The sequence below is a fragment of the Lactuca virosa genome, chromosome 3 (assembly GCF_052849685.1).
Source record: "Lactuca virosa cultivar CGN04683 chromosome 3, Lactuca_virosa_CGN04683_v6, whole genome shotgun sequence".
Taxonomy (NCBI): domain Eukaryota; kingdom Viridiplantae; phylum Streptophyta; class Magnoliopsida; order Asterales; family Asteraceae; genus Lactuca; species Lactuca virosa.
The window spans coordinates 279,892,021-279,913,141 of NC_136428.1; the positions used below are offsets into that span (position 1 = coordinate 279,892,021).

General features: G+C 33.6%; 1 protein-coding gene across 1 annotated transcript; it reads left to right on the plus strand.

Moving 5' to 3' along the window:
- Positions 1–4,238: 4,238 nt before the first annotated feature.
- On the plus strand, positions 4,239–19,573 carry LOC145167226 (uridine kinase-like protein 5). The gene is made up of 15 exons (XM_079086355.1): positions 4,239–4,413; positions 10,479–10,602; positions 10,742–10,833; positions 10,998–11,067; positions 11,157–11,272; positions 11,360–11,456; positions 11,735–11,814; positions 16,983–17,177; positions 17,270–17,353; positions 17,437–17,497; positions 17,661–17,721; positions 17,834–17,924; positions 18,064–18,136; positions 18,232–18,314; positions 19,340–19,573. Exons 2-15 carry the CDS (start codon positions 10,494–10,496, stop codon positions 19,523–19,525), a joined length of 1,398 nt encoding a protein of 465 aa, XP_078942481.1. The 5' UTR covers positions 4,239–4,413; positions 10,479–10,493; the 3' UTR covers positions 19,526–19,573.
- Positions 19,574–21,121: the final 1,548 nt, after the last annotated feature.

Here is a 21,121-nt window from a genome sequence, read left to right on the forward strand (position 1 = left end):
TGGACCAATACAGGTAAAAGTCATTGGGTAAAATGAGGACCACACATGGGATCCACATCCGGATTAAAATGACAACATTTTGGGAGGAGTGTACATTTGTGGACCAACTCAAGGATTGAATACTGATAAAATAGTAGGGTACCATCACATGTGATATTAGAACAATAAGTCATAAAGAAAAATTACATAGGGTTCAAACGACAGAATTAGGGGATCCATGTGAAGTTAAGTAAAGGTTCAAAAGACACAAATGTTCCCCATGCAGCAACAACATAAACTATTACATAACATAAAGGTTCAAAACATGACACATGTGTAAAGAGACAAATCCTAATCTATATCCACTGCATTTGTTGTTGAGCTGCCTTCACCATTTTTCCCATACACTGCTTCTGCAAGTTTGGTTTTCAAAATTCTCTCAGAAGGCTTTCTTGTTCTAACTGCAACCCCCACTCCTCTTGCTTTCACCTGTAAATAAGAAAATTACCATATTACCCTTCCATTCAAAATACTTAAAACAATATTAGGGGTATACTTGTACAATTTTAAATAATAAAATTACCATATTACCCTTCCATTAAATAATAAAATTACCATATTACCCTTCCATTAATAATACTAAAAACATTATTAGGGGTATACTTGTACAGTTTCAAAGTACCTTTTTCTTTCGAACACCATGCACTCCACCACCTTCACCACCATGCACACCACCTTCACCTCCATGTACACCACCTACAACACTGTTAACTGATCCTTGCACACCTACTGCACCACCATTCACCGACCCTTCAACTACAGATTCTTGTACAAGGTAACATGTCAATATTTAAGATTTACAAACTTGCTTTGCTAAAATGACAACATCATTTCAATATACCTGTGTAGTCTTGGTTATCTTTGGTCTTTTCACCCTGAGCTTAACTGACTTATTTTTTGTGGGGAAAGTAACCTTGTTGTGACCAGGCATATGACAAGCACTGCACACAATGGGTTTACCCTTCTTTGATACCTTATGCTTCCCCATTTGTGGCTTATTTGTTGTGGGGCAAGTCACCTTGTTGTGGCCATGCATATGACAAGCACTGCACACAATGGGTTTACCCTTCTTTGATACCTTATGCTTCCTCATTTTCTCTGTCACATCTATCTTCCTTTTTGTTGCAGGTCTTCCAGGCATCCTTCTTCTTTGGGTAGGTAAGGGTGGGGTGAATGATGTCTCTGGCCACAAGTTACTACCATTCATAGGCAAGATATTATTCAAGTATGTTTTATTGTAGTTTGCTCTGCAGAAAATAGGATCCACATAGGTGACCACATCCCTATTCAGAAATAAGATTATAGCAACTGAATGGGCACACCCGTATCCATTTAGTTGCCATAACCTACAAGAACATGTCCTGTTGTCAAGATCCACATCATAAGCTTGACCTTCATTTCTTGTCTCAAACTTGTTTAGTCCACTTAGGAGCACTTTCCAGTACCTAGCTTCAATCTTTAAACCATTTAGTAACTGCCTTATTGCAGGACTTACATCGTTTGTTCATTTCTTTTGTTTTAAGTTAAACATCCTCTCCATGATATATAACCTCAACTCCTCCAACATAGTGATTATTGGTTTCCTTCTGGCCTCAACAATTACTGCATTAAAGCTCTCAGAAATACCATTCTCCACTACAACACATGCCCTACTTACATCATAAAATGCTTTTGACCAGGTCTTTGGTTCCTTCTTCATCAAGTACTTATGGGATTCCGGACTTAATCTTTCAATTTTTTGCATGAACTCATTGAAAGATTGTGGTGTTGTTGCATTGCAAGCCTTCCAAAAAAGGTTCTCAAAAATAGCCCCTGCAAACCTCTTCTTAAAATTTGCAACAATGTGCCTTGCACATTGTCGATGCTCAACACAGGGAAGCACATCCTTAACTGCCTCCATAAGACCCTTGTGTTGGTCAGACATTAAGGTAAACCCAGTGCCCATACCTAGTTCAAGATCATCTCTGAGCAACTCTAGAAACCACATCCAGTTTTCCTTATTCTCATCACACATTATTGCCCATGCAACTGGAAATATGTGGTTGTTAGCATCTCTACCCACAGCACACAATAATTCCCCATTGCATACACCCTTAAGGAAACATCCATCTATACCTAACACCTTTCTACAACCTTCTAACCAACCAGATTTCACATTAGCAAAACATACATAGAACTTACTGAAGTAAGTCAAACCATCACGCATGCATTGGACATCCATTTTGACTGTTAAACCTGGATTGCTTCTTCTAATTTCCTCCCCATAAGACCACAATTTTGCATAAAGCTCAATAAGAGTCCCCTCGATAAGTTTCTTTGCATGTGCCTTTGCTCTTCTGCATTGACTTAAACTAACCTGTATTCAAAACTTCTTGATGACCTCCAATCTCAATTGTCTAATTGTTAACTTTTGTGTATGCAAAATTTCCTTTGTATAATGCTCTCATATCCAAGAGTATGTGACAATTGATCCTAGTTTGTAGTTTCTAGCACAATTATGCTCAATCTTCAATGACTTGATTTGAAATGACACCTCCTGCCTCATCCATGTAGCCCATAACCTAAATGGGCAAGCTCCTTTGCAACACACCGCCAACAACCTTTTACTATCATTCTTCTTGAAGCATAGTTGGTATCCATTTGCCACATCATAGTTACATAACATATTTTACAGCTGCTTTGGACTTTCAAATTTCATCCCAAGAACAGGTATTTGCCTCTTCCATTGCATATCAGGGTTGAAAATGGAATGGATCTCAACATCTTCTTCTTCAACTTCATTGTCACCAGTATCACCTTCTGGAGGACATAACTTACTATGAAACTCATCCCCAGTCGTCTTATTCAAAGGTACTTTGTCAATGTCAATTACTTCATCTTCAAGACCTACATTGGGATGGGTTTCATCATGGGCAGTGTTTTCTTCTTTTCTAGGTACACCATCATCTTCAAGGCCACTTTCATTATCTTCACTAACAACCAGATTCATGTCATCATCCCACCATTCCTCCAACCCATTCCCATTATGATCAACATAAACTGAAATTTCCCCGTATTCATACCCGCTATCTATAAACTAGGCAAAATCCAAATCATCTACAATGGGACGAATCCCTCTAGATAAAGGGATGTTAGGTAAGCAGTAGTAGACGTTTTGAAACTCTTCCCCGATAGCTCTATCAATAAAATAAAAAAAGTCCCTTACATCCATACCTTCCCAATCAACATCAGTGAAGAGGAACTTATTCCCACCAACATACCTAGAAGGATGTCGAACAAATACACCATTGTAGTGTAGATGAACTCTCAGATATACAGCTTCGTTATCGTTCTCAGCCATGCAACAGTGAAACAATCTTCAAAGAGTAGAATACCTTCGACAACAACAATGTAATCTCAGTAGTGGATACGATGGTTAAAAACCCTAGTTCAAATCTCCATTCCTCTTCTTATAAAACGACTATGGAAAATGAATTAAGATTATTTACAAGTTTTTTCCACTCTGGAATTACACATTTGGCACAATTACTAATTGACCACCTAAGTCAACGGCCACATCAACTTTTTAACCGGCTAAATAAATTACGAAATCAATAAGGGTATAAGAGACAGGTAATTTTCGAGTTTGAGGGTCCATAAAGACCAAATTAAAAAAATGGAAAATAAATACACCAAGGGTATTAAAGTAATTTCAATTTTTAGAGGGACCAAATACGCAACAAAACTAGCTCAAAAGGACCACCCATCCAAAAAAAGTTAGGGTTTGAACTAAACCTCAGAAAAAATGCATACCATAAGGACCATTTTTGCATTTTTTTTTCTTTTAAGTTTAATTAAAATTGTTAAAATAAATTACGAAGAGATTTAAATTATTTTAAGAGTTAATATATAATTAAAATATATTGAAAATATTTAAGTAGTAAAGGAATTAAAACCAAGGGGGTAAAGTTCTTTTTCAAGGAAATATCAGTTTTGTAGGGAAAATCGGGTTTAGGATATGAAGTGACAAAATCTGAGATCTGAGGTACTAATATGTAAATTCTGGAAAATACCAACAACTTAATGGAAAATGGATTTGGGGTAATTCTACCAAGATCCGAAAGTTCGGGACCAAAGTGAAAAATTTGGAAATTAGGTTTACATAAACATACAGGTACGTATCCTCCCAGAATAGATCGTATTCTCTACGTATTCAAGCCTCGATCGCATCCTATTCCAACACAAATTCCATACCTTATATAAACAACCGATACCATCGATATATATTACGCATCGGGAATTAGAGAGAAAGAGAGCTACGAACGAGAGAGATATGGGAAAGAGAGTCGGGATAGTACGTGTTGAATTGAAGCAGTAACACCACGAGACTTCCTGGTAAGTTCTTAACCATCTTCTTCCTTCTCATGTTTGACGATGCCTTTCTGCTCAATCCACTTCTTTCAACCTTGAAATCAGAAGCATATACATGTAATACACACTTGTCTCTGCTTTCTTTCTTTCTTTTTATTTGGTCGGGCCATGTATCAGACACAGACACACTTTCTTTTGTTAAAAGATTTGAGGTTATATATGTGTTGCTTCATTCCCTTATGTTATTCTTATGATTGAGAGGTGTACAATCCATCTATTCCCTTCTCCATTTGTGAATTGTTTAATTGCTGCCCAAATCCATACCTAGGGCCGGTCCATTAATTTTTGATACCCTAGGCGAGATAAGATTTTTATACCCTTATATAATATACAAAACATATAAATAAAAAATTTATAAAAGCAAAAATGCAATAAGTTTTATAATCAAACAAACTATACAAACAAAAACTACAAAAATCAACTAAAATGATGTTTTCACATACTTTTTGAAGAAAAAACATCACTTACTTTACAAACTTGATAATTATATTTATTTTTTTGTTACTATTATAAACCAATTAGTATTCTTCAACCACTTAACTACATAGTCTACAAAATTGATATCAATATCAAACTTGATAATTAAAAGAGGGGTTTATAAAAAAAATTCAAATGATAACGGTTCTAAAAAATACAAAAATAAAACAGAATGTTGCTATTCTATGACCTTAACCCAAGAATAAGATACTACCAACAAACTTCTGCTTTGCAACCTTTTTTGGGATTATAATTCAAGTTATGTCTTGTTTTATGCACAATTAATCAGTCCACAAAAAATCAAACAAAGTTGTTTTTAAAACAAAATAATCCAGCAGAGAATTTAGAAACGAAGCAATATTGACAAATGACAACAAATACAAGCCATCAGGATCCCAAGCATTGTCCATGTAACTACATGTGATGGATGTGCCCAAACAGCTCCTTCAACTTTCTTTTACTCATAAAATGCCCTTGAAACAAGTCCTCAACAATCAAATTCAAAAACTTTAAATAAAACATTCTCAAACAAAAAACATATTACTCATGTAAATAAATGACAAAAACAATAATAATTCACAAATAAATGGAAACCAATGAGCAATTAATCATTCGACTTGATTAAGATTTTGACATTTACCATGAAAAAGAATGAGTTACTAGATGGTCCCAAATTATGTTTTCTATTAAGAAGTATGATGGAAGCTTTTGCAACAAAAGTACATGTAATAAAGAGATTTAACTAAAATAAAGAAGAATGCAAGACTTTGACCCTTTTTCCCTATAATAAAAAGAGAAGAATATAAGAAATAAAGCTGATTTCTGAAACTAACCCAAATAATTAGATTTCGAACTCAAATAGAGAAGAAATCGAGTCTAGTAAAAATGGAACAAGCCTTTCATTACAACAACCAACAAGAAACAATCTGATTTCTGAAACAAATAACAAAAAAACTGAACACAAATCACTTCAGAAATTAGAATGAGACAAGGAAAGAAAACCAGAATAACAGAAATTAAACTCAGCCAAATCAGAATCATACCTAAGTCAGAATCAATGAATCAGAAACACTATATCTCAAACCTAAAAGGCTACAATCACGATCTTTAAGTACCGGACCAGTTTAGAGAAATCAAGAATCACAAATAAGAACTTGAAAAATACATAAATTGGAGTATTTAAAAACCAGAAATCAAAGAAATCGGGATATTTAATAAGTAATCGACTATTGACTGATAACTAGAAAATGGAGCTTTGCATTATCGACTAAGAAAAATACAGAAATCGGTTCTTACTTTTTATTTATCGGAGATGTAAGACATTGGATTCTCCAATCGACAACAACGTTTTTCTAGGCGCCAGCGGACGTTTCGTTTGTCTATGCGATGATCGGATATAGATGGTTGTTTGGCGTTAAAGTTGTCGTTGCTTTCTCACGTCCAAAATCAGATCAAAAGATATGGGATAATTTTTGGGCTACTATTTTATATATTATAGATATTGTTGGACTGAGTTGCTGCCCTAAGAATTTTGATGCCATGGGCCTAAGCCCAAGTCGCTCATGTATTGGGTCGGGCCTGTCCATACCCTTCATCATGGCTTCATGGCATGAAGCCATGAATTGAAACCCCAAACTAAGTTCAAGTTAGTGTATAAATTAATTCCATATTGCCCCTACTATTGCTGCCAATATACATCGAGTTAGCATTGAACTATCATGCATGTAATACCCGATTGATGCTTCCTCACGTGGCCAATACATAACCTTGAACTTGTGATACCCTAGTCCACTTTAACCAAGTAATTACCACATAAAGGACTTGTTTTATGAAACTAATAGTGGCTGGAAATTTATGGACAATAATAACCCTATAAACTACATGAAATATGAATAAGAATACACGCGATACATGTACGTATGTATAATTGAGTGTATCTGTGTACAAGAGTATTAAAGGGATACACAAGTATCTATAGGTTTATAAGTAGGGGTGTACAAAGGAGTTTGCTAAATACCTATTAATATATCTATATATATGTAGAAGTGTGTGTTTATGAAAAGGAGTAAACAATTGCTTGTTAATCTATATTGACATAAGTATGTGATGGTGAAAAGAAGTAACAAATCATTATTAAGGTATTTATACATATGTGGGTGTAAAAAAGAGATCAACAAACATCTATTTGTATTAAACGTGTATAACAATGTACAAAACTACAAATGTATGTGAATGTGAGAAAAGAAGCCAACAAATGTTAATAATATATATATATATATATATATATATATATATATATATATATATATATATATATACACACACACACACACACACACGTGTATAAGGGTGTGTGAGTAAGTAAAAAGATGATAAATGGCTTGTAATATATCCAATTAAGTGTATAAATTAATAAACGAGAAAGTGAAGAACAATATATAGGTAAATGTATGTGTAAGCAAGGAGGAGCCACCCTAGGACCATAGTAACCCAGGTCCACCCTCACATTTTCATTTTTTTTTTGTTTTTAAAAGTAAAATATCATTTAGGTATTTATGATATATGTTATTTTTTTCCTCAAGCATTTTTCCTCATTTGTATTCTTTTTCCTCATGTTAAGTTGAGGAACACCCTTTTTTTTTTTGGCTTCGCCCCTATGTGTACGTAAGAGAGTAACAAATATGTAAGTATGTATAAGTATGTGTCAATATGTGTTCGGATGAGTTATAAAGGGAAGTTTAATTATCATAAGCATAGGCTATAAAGTAAAACCATATATATGTAATACATACAAAAGAGTGGGCATTAAAATGTCAAAAACAAAAGCTTGGGAATTTAGTAAAAGCATAACAATGTTGCACAAATCTAAGAGACATCAACTATCCTTGATCTTCCATGCGGCATAGCTCAGCGGTATCTGATGTTGCCCTCCTTCTTTGAGGTTGAGGGTTCAAGTCCCGTTGTGAACATAGGTGGATTTAAGGAGTAGTTTAGGAATAGGTTAGATTTGCCGTTTCAAAAAAAAGGGACTGAATTGAAAAAAAATAAAAATAAATAAATAAATAAAATCAAAGATAAGAATTGTAGAAAATGTTATCTCTTTCCGGAGCCACCGGAATCAACTCAATCAAAGTTATGGTTTATGAGTTATAACCTAACATTGAACAGGGTCGGAGTAGGGATATTGTGGAATCTCATAGATATTGTGTGCAAACAATGCATAATGATAATGCTCAAATTATATTCTTGTTAGACCTAAAACCAATTGGAAATAGGTTGTGCTTGTTAATATGGTTGTTAAACATTATTGTGTTATGTTTTACATTAGTTTTGGTTAATATGACATCAACTCACGGTTTATCTTGTATTTACCATATTTTGTTAGTTCATGTTAAGAAAAGTTATGAACTTGCAATGCCGGTTTCTTTTAATTGGTAAATGTATTGATGAACACAAAAATATACAGTTTTAACAAAACAACTTTTCTCCATCAAACCAAAATATACCAATACTAAAATATTCTTCAAACTAAACCCTTACATTACAAAATATAAATGACTAGATTGAAGAAGAACAAGAACAACACTTAATAGAGAGAATGTCACATCCAATATAAAACAAATCATGAAAATTAAAAACCTAACTTGCAATCAACATCATATACTTTTTTTCTTATGACATAGCTTTAATAATAACAACTTAAATCACATTTTTTGGAAAGGGAACATCCCTAACAAGGGTTTTCGGGCCAGCTTTCGCGCACCGACTAATTTTCCTCTGCAAACATGAGGTTTTGCCTCATGCTCTGGAGTCACTGCAGGCGAACCTTCATGGCCACAAGGACTGAGTAATGTCAGGATTTGAACATGGGTCAATTGGTTATCCATCATATCTTCCATATGTCTTACCAAGTCACCACAACCGAAGTGGTTTAAATCACATTTTTTGACCTCAACAAACATGGAATGATGTCGATGGATATAGGGCACATTGACAGATCGATCCAACCAATAAATAGGCACACAGTGTTGGTTTTAGAACATCCACAGAAACAAAAACTAAGGTTTTTGCTCATATGAGAAGTATGATCATAGATCAGCCACAACTAAAAATCACCATTTTTTTCTTTGGAAATGAATATGGCAAACGAGAAGAAAGATGTGCATGGTTGAGGGAATAAAGTGTGAAGTAGGTAGGGAGAGAGAGAGAGAGGGGGGGAGAGAGAGAGAGAGGGGGAGATCTTTTACCATTACTAGGTATGAGACCCATGTAATACACGGGTTGATTAAAAAAAGTTATATATGAAGATATAAATATTAAATATTTTTTTAAAGGAAATGTTAAATATCAAGGTGTAAACATTAAGTATTTTTTAAAATAAAATTTCAAAATATATACAAACAAAATGATAAATAAATAAATCAATTTATACTAATAAAACAAACTACAGAGAAATAATTACATTTTTTCCATATAGCCTTTTTGTTAGTTTTATCAATGAAAAACAACAAAGTTCGATTATTTTTCCTATGTAGACCATTTTGTCTAAAATGACAATGAACTTTGAAAAAACATGCTAATTTTGAATTATATAAATTAAAGGAAACATATTAAAATTTGAAAATATAAAGAAACAAATTAATGACACATTAATTACTTTAATTACTTTCTGTAACCTAAAAATTAGAATAGTTAATTAAAAAAATCAAAAATTACCACTAAATGATAAGTGAAAATTAATCACATACTCGCATTTGTTAAAATGAATAAAAAAATGTGACAAATGATAGAAATGATTTTTATTTATTAGAGTAGATTTATTTATTAGAGTAGATATGTCAATACAAAGATTCACAAGAAAGAAGTAAAAAGAGAAAGACAAAAATGCCCCTCGCATGCAGGGCGGGAGATGAAGGTTAACATGCTCTCATTAACTATGTATGCCCAAAGAACTATCGAGCGATCGTGCATGAAAAACAAAGAACGAGTGGTGCAAGTTATTTGATCCGCCAAACCACGCCGATGTAATTTATTCTTTAAATAACCAAAAATAATTAGAAAATACTAAAAAGGAACAAAATATAAAATAGTCAACTACGGACCAAAATCAAAACAAAAACAAAAAACAAGATGGTCCAAGTTAAAAAAATAAATAAATAATAGGTACTAAGTACGTAATATACCCCAAACTACATATATCATTCACCCAATTTACTCTGAAAAGAAATTAAAAAGGAAATCATGATTTTCCATGTAAGAATGGACTACGTCATCAACTCAAAGAACTGTGATTTTCCCGCTTGCTCTCTTTTCTTCTAAAACAATGAGATTTTATTCGATCAAAATATGTCTTGATATGTTCATCTACTTGTGCATTTTCTATATCATCGTTATGTTGATTATTGTTTCAAAACTTTAAATCTAATTGGGTTGAACTTATGTTTGTGTGGAATGGAGTTTGACTTCGTATTGAACTAAGAGAACTCCATTGTTTCAAATCAATTTCGTTTAGTGAATTTAATTACACAACTAACTGTTTTTATCGATATCAGAGTTTCACACTTGTGATGGATGCTAAAAAGTCGGATAAATCGAGTAACATTGTTAAAGATCAGTCTTCTTCTCAACAAGACAGTGCATGTGCACAAAAGCCAAACAAAGTGCCTTTCATCATTGGTAAATCATCTGTCTCAGAGTCTTGATACTTCAAAACTTCACTTTTTTTTAGAAAGTTGTGTTTGTGTTTGAGATTATGTCACAGTTGTGATGTTAATACTTAATATTAACAAATTACTTCATTTCTTTGAAATGTAAGGTGTTGCTGGTGGAACTGCATCTGGAAAAACAACTGTTTGCAATGTGATCATATCAAGACTCCATGATCAAAGGGTTGCTCTTATCAATCAAGTAAGACACAAGCTCTATTCACATTGAAACCCTACAAAAGGTTGTAAAGTAACATGCATTAGATGCTACAAGCTACATGGTTTTGTATGATTATTGATTGAACTCTAATTCTAGCAATGCTAAAGTTTAGTTCAAGTACTTTAATCAAGTTCAAATCTTTATAGGATTCATTTTATCGTTCTTTGAGTGATGAGCAATCAGCAAATGCACAAGATTACAATTTTGATCACCCTGGTAATTAACTTATTCATCTCAAAATTCCTAATGCTACAAATTCTTTAAACATTTAGAAACTTTACACTATGTCATGATGATTTATACAGATTCTTTCAACACTGAGCTTCTCTTATCATGCATGGAAACATTAAAAAAGGGACAACCAGCTAACATTCCAGATTATGATTATAAGATCCATAAGAGCAGTGGATCAGGTCGCATGGTATGTGAAGTTGAACTAATTATGATGATCATGAACAAATTTTAGTGTAGGACAAATCAATAATTTTGATCTTTGAGCTAAATGTAGGTAAACCCTTCGGATGTCATCATTCTTGAAGGAATTCTTGTCCTTCATGATAGCAAAGTTCGAGATATGATGAGCATGAAAATCTTTGTTGATTCAGGTTCATTACTTATCATAATTTATTCACATTGATTTTCTTGTACTTTTAACTAAAATAAATTAAACCATTTAAAAATTCTATAACGAATGTTGGATTTCATATAGAGAATAGAAAATCAATGTGGGAAAAATAATATAATGGAAAATGAAGTGAAACTTACATGGCTAGATACTATATCATCTTTCATTTTACTATATAACTTACTTTTTTTTTGGATTCACATGTTTATTATTAAATTTTCCATTATATAATAATAACTTTTGAATTCATGAATATAGACTCTGATGTGCGATTGGGAAGGAGGATAAAGCGTGACACCATTGAGAGAGGCAGAAATATTCAGTACGTGCTTGACCAAGTTAGTAGAGCTCTCTTTTTGCTTAATGAACTTTTATGAAATAACAAAATCTACTATCTTAATAAACTTTATGAAGTAACAAAATTAACTTTATGAAAAATTGCATGAATTTTACAAGTAGTATGTGTATAATTAGCTTAAGAGCTAGAAGATACCAACTTAGTGATTCTAGCTATTGTCACATTTGTTTGTACCTTTTTCAAAAAATATAAGGTAACCATTTATCAAAGGATTAAATGCAATATACTTTTGTTGATTTGTTTATTATAGCATTCTACTTTCATTTCTTCTTATTAAAGCAATATAATTTCAAAAACATACCCAATTATAGCAATATCTTCTAAATTCAAAGCAAATTTCACTGTTATAATTTAAAAGATAATTCAAAGTATAACGTCCTAATAAAAAAATTGGAATTGCCATGTTATAATTGGTTTGATTTTTCAAAGTACAATGTTTTCAACAAGCTTTAATGTTATAATTTACTAAAGTAGTGCTCTTTAGTTCTTTTTTAAAACAATATTGGAAATTTTAGTTGATTTTATCATTTTATTATAGTTTTTTGATAAGACCTGGATTCGAGTACAGGCAAACTCCAATAATCAAAGGTTAACTTTTTTATTTCTTCCCCTAAAATAACTATGGAGCAAAAGATAACTCTAACAAATTGAATACTAGATAAATACTAGATAATAACTAATTTTGCAGATTAAACCCAACTCCACTGATCCACATTATCCCCTCCAGCCATACACTAGGCCAAACCTCTTTGAATTATTCCCGGATATAACATCACTCTCCGTCCAATTTTGAACCTTGTCCTCAAGGTTAAAGTCAGGAAATTGCTCATTCAACACTTCAAACTCTTCCCAAGTTGCTTCATAATCATGTAAGTCCTTCCAACGAATCAACACTTCACGACCCTTGACACCCTCTCGAACTCCTTCTACGCCATCAGGTTGTAAGATAACCTCCATGTCTTCAGTAAGGGTAGCTGGCAAATGAGGACCAGCAATACGGTTCCCAATGGCCCTTTTTAATTGGGACACGTGAAAAACAGCATGAATGCGAGCTGTTTCTGGCAACAGGAGACGTACACCACATGTCCGATATTCTCAATGACCTCATAAGGCCCAAAATATCTAGGTGCAAGTTTCTTGTTAACCCGTCTCGCCATAGTACGTTGTCGATATAGGCGAAGCTTTAAGTACACCCGATCTCCAATATCAAAACTTTCATTTCTCCTATGTGCATCCACATTTTTCTTCATCTTCTGTTGAGCTTTGAGCATATGGACTTTAAGTTCTTTTAGCACTTGATCCCGCTCTTCCAAATATTGCTCGACCATGCCTACCACCGTTTTTGCTTTCCCGTAATACACCAGATGAGGCGGATTCCTACCATACAATACCTGAAAAGGTGTCGTCTTTTTTGAAGTATGAAATAAAGTGTTATCCCAGTATTCTGCCCACGGTAGCCATGTGACCCACTGTGACCCACTTCTTTGGCGTTTCCGCCGCAAAACAACGCATATACGTCTCCAAACAACGATTGACCACCTTGGTTTGACCATCCGTTTGTGGGTGGTAAGTCGTACTCCTTCTCAACTTGGTGCCCATTGCTTTAAACAATTCCTTCCAAAAATTACTAAGAAATACCTTGTCACGATCAGAAATAATGGACTCCGATATCCCGTGAAGCTTCACGACCTCCCTCACAAATACATTTGCCACCGAACTAGCTGTATAAAATGCGTGTATTTGCTGAGATGATCCACAACAACAAAAATGACGGTATTACCCTCCGATTTTGGTAGCCCGTCAATAAAATCCATCGTAAGCTCGGACCAAACTATAGATGGCAACTCAAGTGGCTGCAACAACCCACTTAGGGCCATCGTTGAGTATTTGTGTCGTTGACACGTGTCACACTCGACCACCTTCTTCGTCACGTCACCTTTCATTCCTGCCCAGTACACTTCACGGTCAAGGCGTTGATACGTTTTTTGTACCCTTGATATCCCGCCAACCACACCTTCATGAAACTCCTTAAAAAGAACCGATACCCAATGCAACACCTTAGGAATTACGAGTCGGCCTTCAAACAACAGTCGTTGCTGGTCCACCGAATACCCCGCTGGTGTGGTTCCCTCTTCTACTTTTTCTTTCATGGAACAAATCTCTTGATTTGACTGCAGGTCAGCCTATAATGCCTCCCAATCAAACCGACAGACTGTAGCCGTGACAGTACCCAGCTACGCCTCGGGAGTAATTCTTGATAACGCATCAGCCACGCTATTCTCGTTACCCGGTTTATAAACAATGTCAAAAGTGTACCCCATAATTTTCGAGATCCATTTCTGGTGGTCTTCCGTGACACCGTGTTGCTCGATTAAAAACTTCAAACTCCGTTGGTTGGTTCGAACAACAAACCTCCGACCCAGCAAATATGGTCTCCACTTCTGAATGGCTAACACAATTGCCATTAACTCTCTTTCGTAAACCGACTTGAGACGTACTCGTGTTCCCAAAACATGAATAAAATAAGCCAACAGTCTACCATCTTGCATGAGCACCGCCCCCAAACCGTACTCAGACGCATCTGTTTCGAGTACAAATTTCTTAGAAAAATCTGGCAACACCAACACAGGTACCCGAGTCATTGCCACCAACAATTTTTTAAATGCTTCGGTTGCTTTCGGGGTCCACTTGAAATTATCTTTCTTTAATTGCTCTGCCAGGGGCACACTATTTTACCATAATCCTTCATAAACTTACGGTAGTAACCAGTCAAACCCAAAACCCCCGGAGTTCCTTCAAAGTCTTTGGTACCGGCCATTGCAACATGGCTGAAATCTTGGTTGGGTCAGCCGACACCCCTTCTTTGGATACGATGTGACCAAGGTACTGCACCTGCTCCAAACTAAAAAAACATTTTTTCTTGTTCGCATATAAATTATTTTTTCTCAGAACCATGAGAACCCTCTCTAGATGTTCCAGGTGTTCCCTCTCAAACTTACTGTATACTAAAATGTCATCAAAAAACACAAGTACAAACTTCTTTACAAATGGTTGGAATACCTTGTTCATGAGGGACTGAAAAGTCATGGGCACGTTCGTAAGCCCAAATGGCATTACCTAAAATTCGTAGTGGCCCTCGTGTGTTCGGAAAGCTATTTTCTGCACGTACCCCACCTTCATACGTATTTGATGGTAACCGGACTTAAGATCGAGTTTAGAAAATACAACTGCCCCGTGAAGCTCATCCAACAATTCATCAATCACGGGTATGGGAAACTTATCTAGCACCATCTCCTTATTAAGTGCGCGGTAATCCACGCAGAACCGTCAACGTCCATCTTTCTTCTTAACTAACAATATCGGGATTAAGAAAGGACTCGTGCTCGGTTGGATCACTCTTGCCTTGAGCATCTCACGAACTAGTCTCCCAATCTCATCTTTCTGTGCATGCAGGTACCGATAAGGCCTGACACTAATCGGTCCCCTACCCTCTCGAAGATTGATGGCATGTTCATGGCTCCTTTGCGAAGGTAGGTCGGCTGGCATGTGAAAAACATCGTCAAACAACTCCAGAACGGTGTGGACCAACTGTGATGTTCCTCCTAGTTTCCATTCCCCTTCGATGGTTCCCACGTGGATCATGTATCCTTCCACCTCCTGTTGTAACATCCTACACAGAGATTTACACAAAACCAAAGTTTTGGCCATGCTAGGATCACCCCGGACAGTGACCAATCTTTCCCCATCCCAAAATTGCATCCATAACTCCCGCCAATTAACTGTCATATCTCCCAAGGTTTAAAGCCATGACATGCCCAATATCAGGTCCAATTAACTGTCCCTTCGACTCATCTTTGTCCCCCGTCTTCATCACCCAAAATTAAGACCTGCAATGTCTTGCTCGGGCAACGATGACCGGGTGAGAATTTTTCGTCACACTGGAAACATATCCCTTTGGCCCATTTTTCTGCCAACTCAGCTGTTGTCAAACGCTTAAACGTCCCACCCCCACTTCCTTTCTTCTCACTAACTTCTATGTTAGAGACGGGGTCCCCTTAGAATCTACCCCGCTGTTCCAACGTGTCGATCTGGTCCCCCTGTACCAACTTTAACGCCACCAATAGCCCTGGTCTCATCAATTTTGATAACCATACGGATTGCCTGAATAAGGGATTCTGGTTCCGCAATCCGGACGGCTGAACGTATCTCCACTTTGAGCCCCTTGATGAAAGTACTCTCTTGAACCGACTCGGGTACGCTCGCCAATTGGCCCGCAAAACCTTCAAGCCGGTCCACGTAGTCACGAACGGACCCTTTCTGTTGTATATCTAAAAATTGCTCCTGAACGCTACCCTCATGGGAGGATTGGAAACGCTCCAGTAATTTCCGCTTAAACTTCCTCTAAGAGCGGAACGGTGTTTTTGAGTCATGCTAAACAAATTGCCACCGCCTTCAACTGATCCTTTTGACTGAATTCTTGAACTTCAAAATACCTGTTCGGCAATCCTTGAGTGCGTTTCTTTTCCTGTTTCCTTTTTTTGATTTCTTTTAACTTTGCGTGTTTTGATCAGAATCATTGGAGTCATCATTTTCATTCCCACGATCAGTTTCTGAATTAGAGGACGAACCAGAATCGTGTTTCCTGTTTTTCTTGGTGGGTTTCTTGATCGCCAGGGTTAAATCAGCAATTGCCCTGGTGAATTCTTCCATTTGCACCGCCACCTCCACCTTATGAGCTTCCGTGGAATCAATGATTCGGTTGACAGATGATTCCAACGCCGCCAAATGCTCTCCATTGGTTCCCTTTCCCTCTAGCTTCTCCGCCATCAAAACCGTACCACTCTGATACAAAGATGATAGGACCTGGATTCGAGTACAGGCAAACTCCAATAACCAAAGGTTAACTTTTTATTTCTTCCCCTAAAATAACTATGGACCGTTATATTTATAACGTCCTGCTACTAACAGATCCTAAATAACTAGAAAATATAACTCTAACAAATTGAATACTAGATAATAACTAATTTTGTAGATTAAACCCAACTCCACTGATCCACATTATCCCCTCCTGCGCTACACCAGGCCAAACCTCTTTGAATTATTCCTGGATATAACATTTTTTTTATACATTTAAACTTTGATTTGCAGTATGATAAACATGTAAAACCTAGTTTTGAAGAATTCATTCTTCCATCAAAGAAGCATGCAGATATTATCATCCCTAGAGGATCAGATAATGATGTGGCCATTGACTTGATAGTCCAACATATCCGTACAAAGCTTGGCCAACATGATCTTTGTAAAATTTATCAAAACCTTTTTGTTATCCCCTCAACATTCCAGGTAACAAATAATAAACATTCTATCAAAAATTTTATTAATATGTATTTTATAATTTATTTCAAATAATTTTATTTCACTTTGTGTTCTTTTAGATTCGCGGAATGCACACACTCATACGTGATGTGAAAACAAGAAAGCATGACTTTGTTTTTTATGCGGATCGGCTTATTCGCTTGGTATGATGACAATTTAAAATATTTAAAATATGATTTAAGATTATAATCTTATATTCATTTAAAACGTCTGAAATAATTTTTAGGTTGTGGAGCATGGTTTAGGTCATCTTCCTTTTACTGAAAAACAAATCATTACTCCAACAGGTAAGTTATACAGGACAAGACAAAACATAACATATAGTACTGGGTTGTGTCCATTGATGTAAATGGGATAAAAATATTTTTTTTTCTCTTACCCAAAAAAGTAAGACATGTACAAAAGACGTAAATGCCTTCTCACCGGTCTAGTTATTTTTCCTTTTTGCAGGATCCATCTACACAGGAGTGGTATTCTGCAAAAGGTTATGTGGGGTGTCAGTCATTCGAAGGTATTTCTTTTCAACAACGTATTTTTCCACACAAAAGAACATAAGTCTCTCACTCTTTCTTCATTTCATATTTATCAAAAATATAAAAAGTTTAAATTTCACAATTTTTTAGTGGGGAAAGCATGGAAAATGCATTAAGAGCTTGTTGTAAAGGAATCAAAATCGGTAAAGTCCTTATTCAACGCGAAGGGAATGATCGACAGGTCTAATTTCTCCTATAAAAACCATTAAATAATAATAATAATAATGTATGTTGTTATTTATAGATATAAATAAAATAAACTTGTATTTTTTATACTTTTTTAAATATTCTTATTAATCAAATTAAATTTTTTGGTGCAGTTAATTTATGAGAAGCTACCTAAAGATATTGCAAGCCGACAAGTTTTATTACTTGATCCAGTGCTTGCTTCAGGTTTTATACAATTAATACACTTGAACTTATCATCAATTTTTTTAATAAAAAATAATGTTTAATATTCTTTAAACCATTTTTGTATAATTAATCAGGTGATTCTGCTGTGGAGGCAATTTCCTTGTTGCTCAACAAGGGTGTATCTGAATCCAACATCATTTTCCTTAACCTTATTGCAGTAAGCTCAATTCGGATTAATTAAGATAGCAGTGTACTTATATTCTCTACCAAAAATAGCAATATATATATATATATATATATATATATATATATATATATATATATATAAAGTAGATTGCCTATATTGGTAGGGAAATTCGAGTATGTTGCTGTTATTTGTAATAAGTAAAGTTTTGTGTGTTGCTATTATTGGTAAAAAATCAAGTATGTTTCTATTATGGATAATAATTTAAGTACATTGTTATTATTTGTATTAAGTAAAGTACCTTTTACCTATAATAACAATGTAGATATATTTCCATATCCATAATAGCAAAGTACTTGCATTTTGAATAAAACATTAAGTATGTTGTTATTATTTGTAATAAGTAAGGTACCTTTTACCTATTATAGGTATGTGATCATATTTCTTAAAGTCAGATTCCATAAAAGCCATCTAGTTTTTTTTTTTTCTTTTTTTGTTTTTTTTATTAACCATTGAGAGTATTTTTTTCTGCTTTGATCTCTGAAAGTTTGTTTTTTTAAAGAAAAAACACTGAGTTTTTTGGGTTAATGAATTTCAAAAAACAATCAGAAGATTAATTTTATGGTTAAAGATGTTTTTCTTAAATTCAATGTTATAATTGTTAAATCACAAAAAAATAAATAAATAAATAAATAAATAAATAAATAATAATAATAATAATAATAATAATAATAAAATCTGGTTATATCAAAAATAATTCCAAATTATAGTGGTTTTTATATAATTTAAAGTTTCATGTAATACTTTTTTTTTTATGAAAAATAATATAAAATCTCAATATAAAAAAATCTTTCTATGTTTAAACCAAAAAATGAAAAACCAAAGTAGAGTTCTTTCATAAATTCATCTCAATAATGTCTTGATAATATTTTTTTAATTTTGGCTAACAACTATAATTTGTTTTATTTTAACATTATCTTAAAATAAAATAATATCATTATCAATAAAAAGATAAATATAATGATGATTGTATTTTTATTTGGTAATGATATGTGAAGGCACCAGAAGGAATACATACAGTTTGTGGACAATATCCAAGACTTAAAATAGTGACGTCAGAGATAGATTCCGGTCTAAACGAGCATTCAAGAGTAATTCCAGGAATGGGTGAATTTGGAGATCGTTATTTTGGTACTGGTGGTAATGACTCTACACCTTTCTTACCAAAAAATAACAAAAAATAAATCAAAAGAAAAAAAAAACCTTCATAGTTTTTGTACGACGTATTAGAATTGCATGTTACTTTTTTTTGGCGCAATCTTGATTGTTACATATTAATTAAAGAGATTATATTTATCTGATTTGTAGATGTTTTCATAAAAGTGTGACTCATTATAACAACCCTAATTTGCAAAAAATACACATTTTTAAAAGGTTATGATCTGTATGAGTTAAATGTGGCCTATTTGTGTTGAAGATTGGTGAAGCATAACGGCATGTATACGTCAACATGATGCCAGATGTGTGTTTTAAAAGTAAAGAAAAGAGATACAGTACATTTATTGGTTTTCCATTATAAAAAGTTATCTTTTTAACATTTAATATGAAGTATTATACATTCGTGAAATCCTTCTTTTTTCAGTAAAATTGTTTTTATAGGTAATTGCCCCTTACTTCTTTTCTTTGTATGGTCATGAGTTTGAACATCTATATGAATAAAAGAAACGGCTTATCAATTTGCAGTAAAAAATTAAATCTCATTTCCTATATATAAGATTTAGAAAAGTAAACATGAATACTAGAGACTCTTTAATCAAGATTAATTGATTAGTAGATTAATTGATTAGTGATAACTTGAAGTATTTTGCCACAATACAAAATCTTTTAAAACATTCGTATTTTTTCTCATACGAAATAGCAACAACATTTTGCGATTAATGATGTCATTTCGTGTAAAAATATATTGTGTGAACGTATTTTGCAAATATTTTTTAATAGATATTTAAGAATTGATCTTAGAATTACCATGCATTTTGAATATTTTAATAATTAGCCTTCCCTTTAACAGATTAATAAACCTTTTAGATGCAACGGTTATACATATTGTATTATTTTGTATATTAAAATAATATCTTGATAATGATACTTTAGTATTGTTATTTATCGACACTAGAAGAGTATTCAAAATATATTAATTTTTCTAACTTATGTATACTTTTTAATAATACTTTAGTTATTTATTTTATGTGCATCTTTTTGCAAAAAAAAAAAAAAAACTTATTAAATAACACAATTACTAGTCAACTGCATGTAATTAAAAATTGAAATTATGAAATAAGTTTAAAAAATAAAACAAATTCAATATATATAAAAAATTAATATCAATTTAGCATATAATATAATATTAAAGTAACATGTATTATAGTTAAAATATCGTTAGATACTGGAAAAACTATATAATTAACACCCAAACTTGAATGATAAACTGTACACAAAAATTATAGTAAACGCATAGTAAAGTGCTAGATTTAGTTTTTTTTTTTGATCATTTACATCAAAATGGTATAACAATTACGTTAGGTTTGATAGAGAGAACATTTAATTTGGTATAAAAGATTAGTTTTAATGTTTAGTTGGAGATACTCTTACATAAATATAATTATCAATTTGTCATAGCCATTTTACATTTTTTATCACAAATGTTATTAGTCAGTCAATTACACAATCTTATTAAATTAAAAAAAAATGTACAAAAATTACAACTAAAACAAGAAGACGAGCGGAAAGCAAGTTAACGGAGACAACTCTTAAATAATTTGATTAAAACTAAACAATAATGA

Bases quoted from the DNA above. Each gene is read 5' to 3' on its own strand.
- LOC145167226 (XM_079086355.1), top strand. From the start codon at position 10,494: ATGGATGCTAAAAAGTCGGATAAATCGAGTAACATTGTTAAAGATCAG. The intron at 17,498-17,660 runs GTAAGTTATACA...TCCTTTTTGCAG, and splicing joins ACAAATCATTACTCCAACAG to GATCCATCTACACAGGAGTG. The intron at 18,315-19,339 runs GTAAGCTCAATT...TGATATGTGAAG, and splicing joins TTTTCCTTAACCTTATTGCA to GCACCAGAAGGAATACATAC.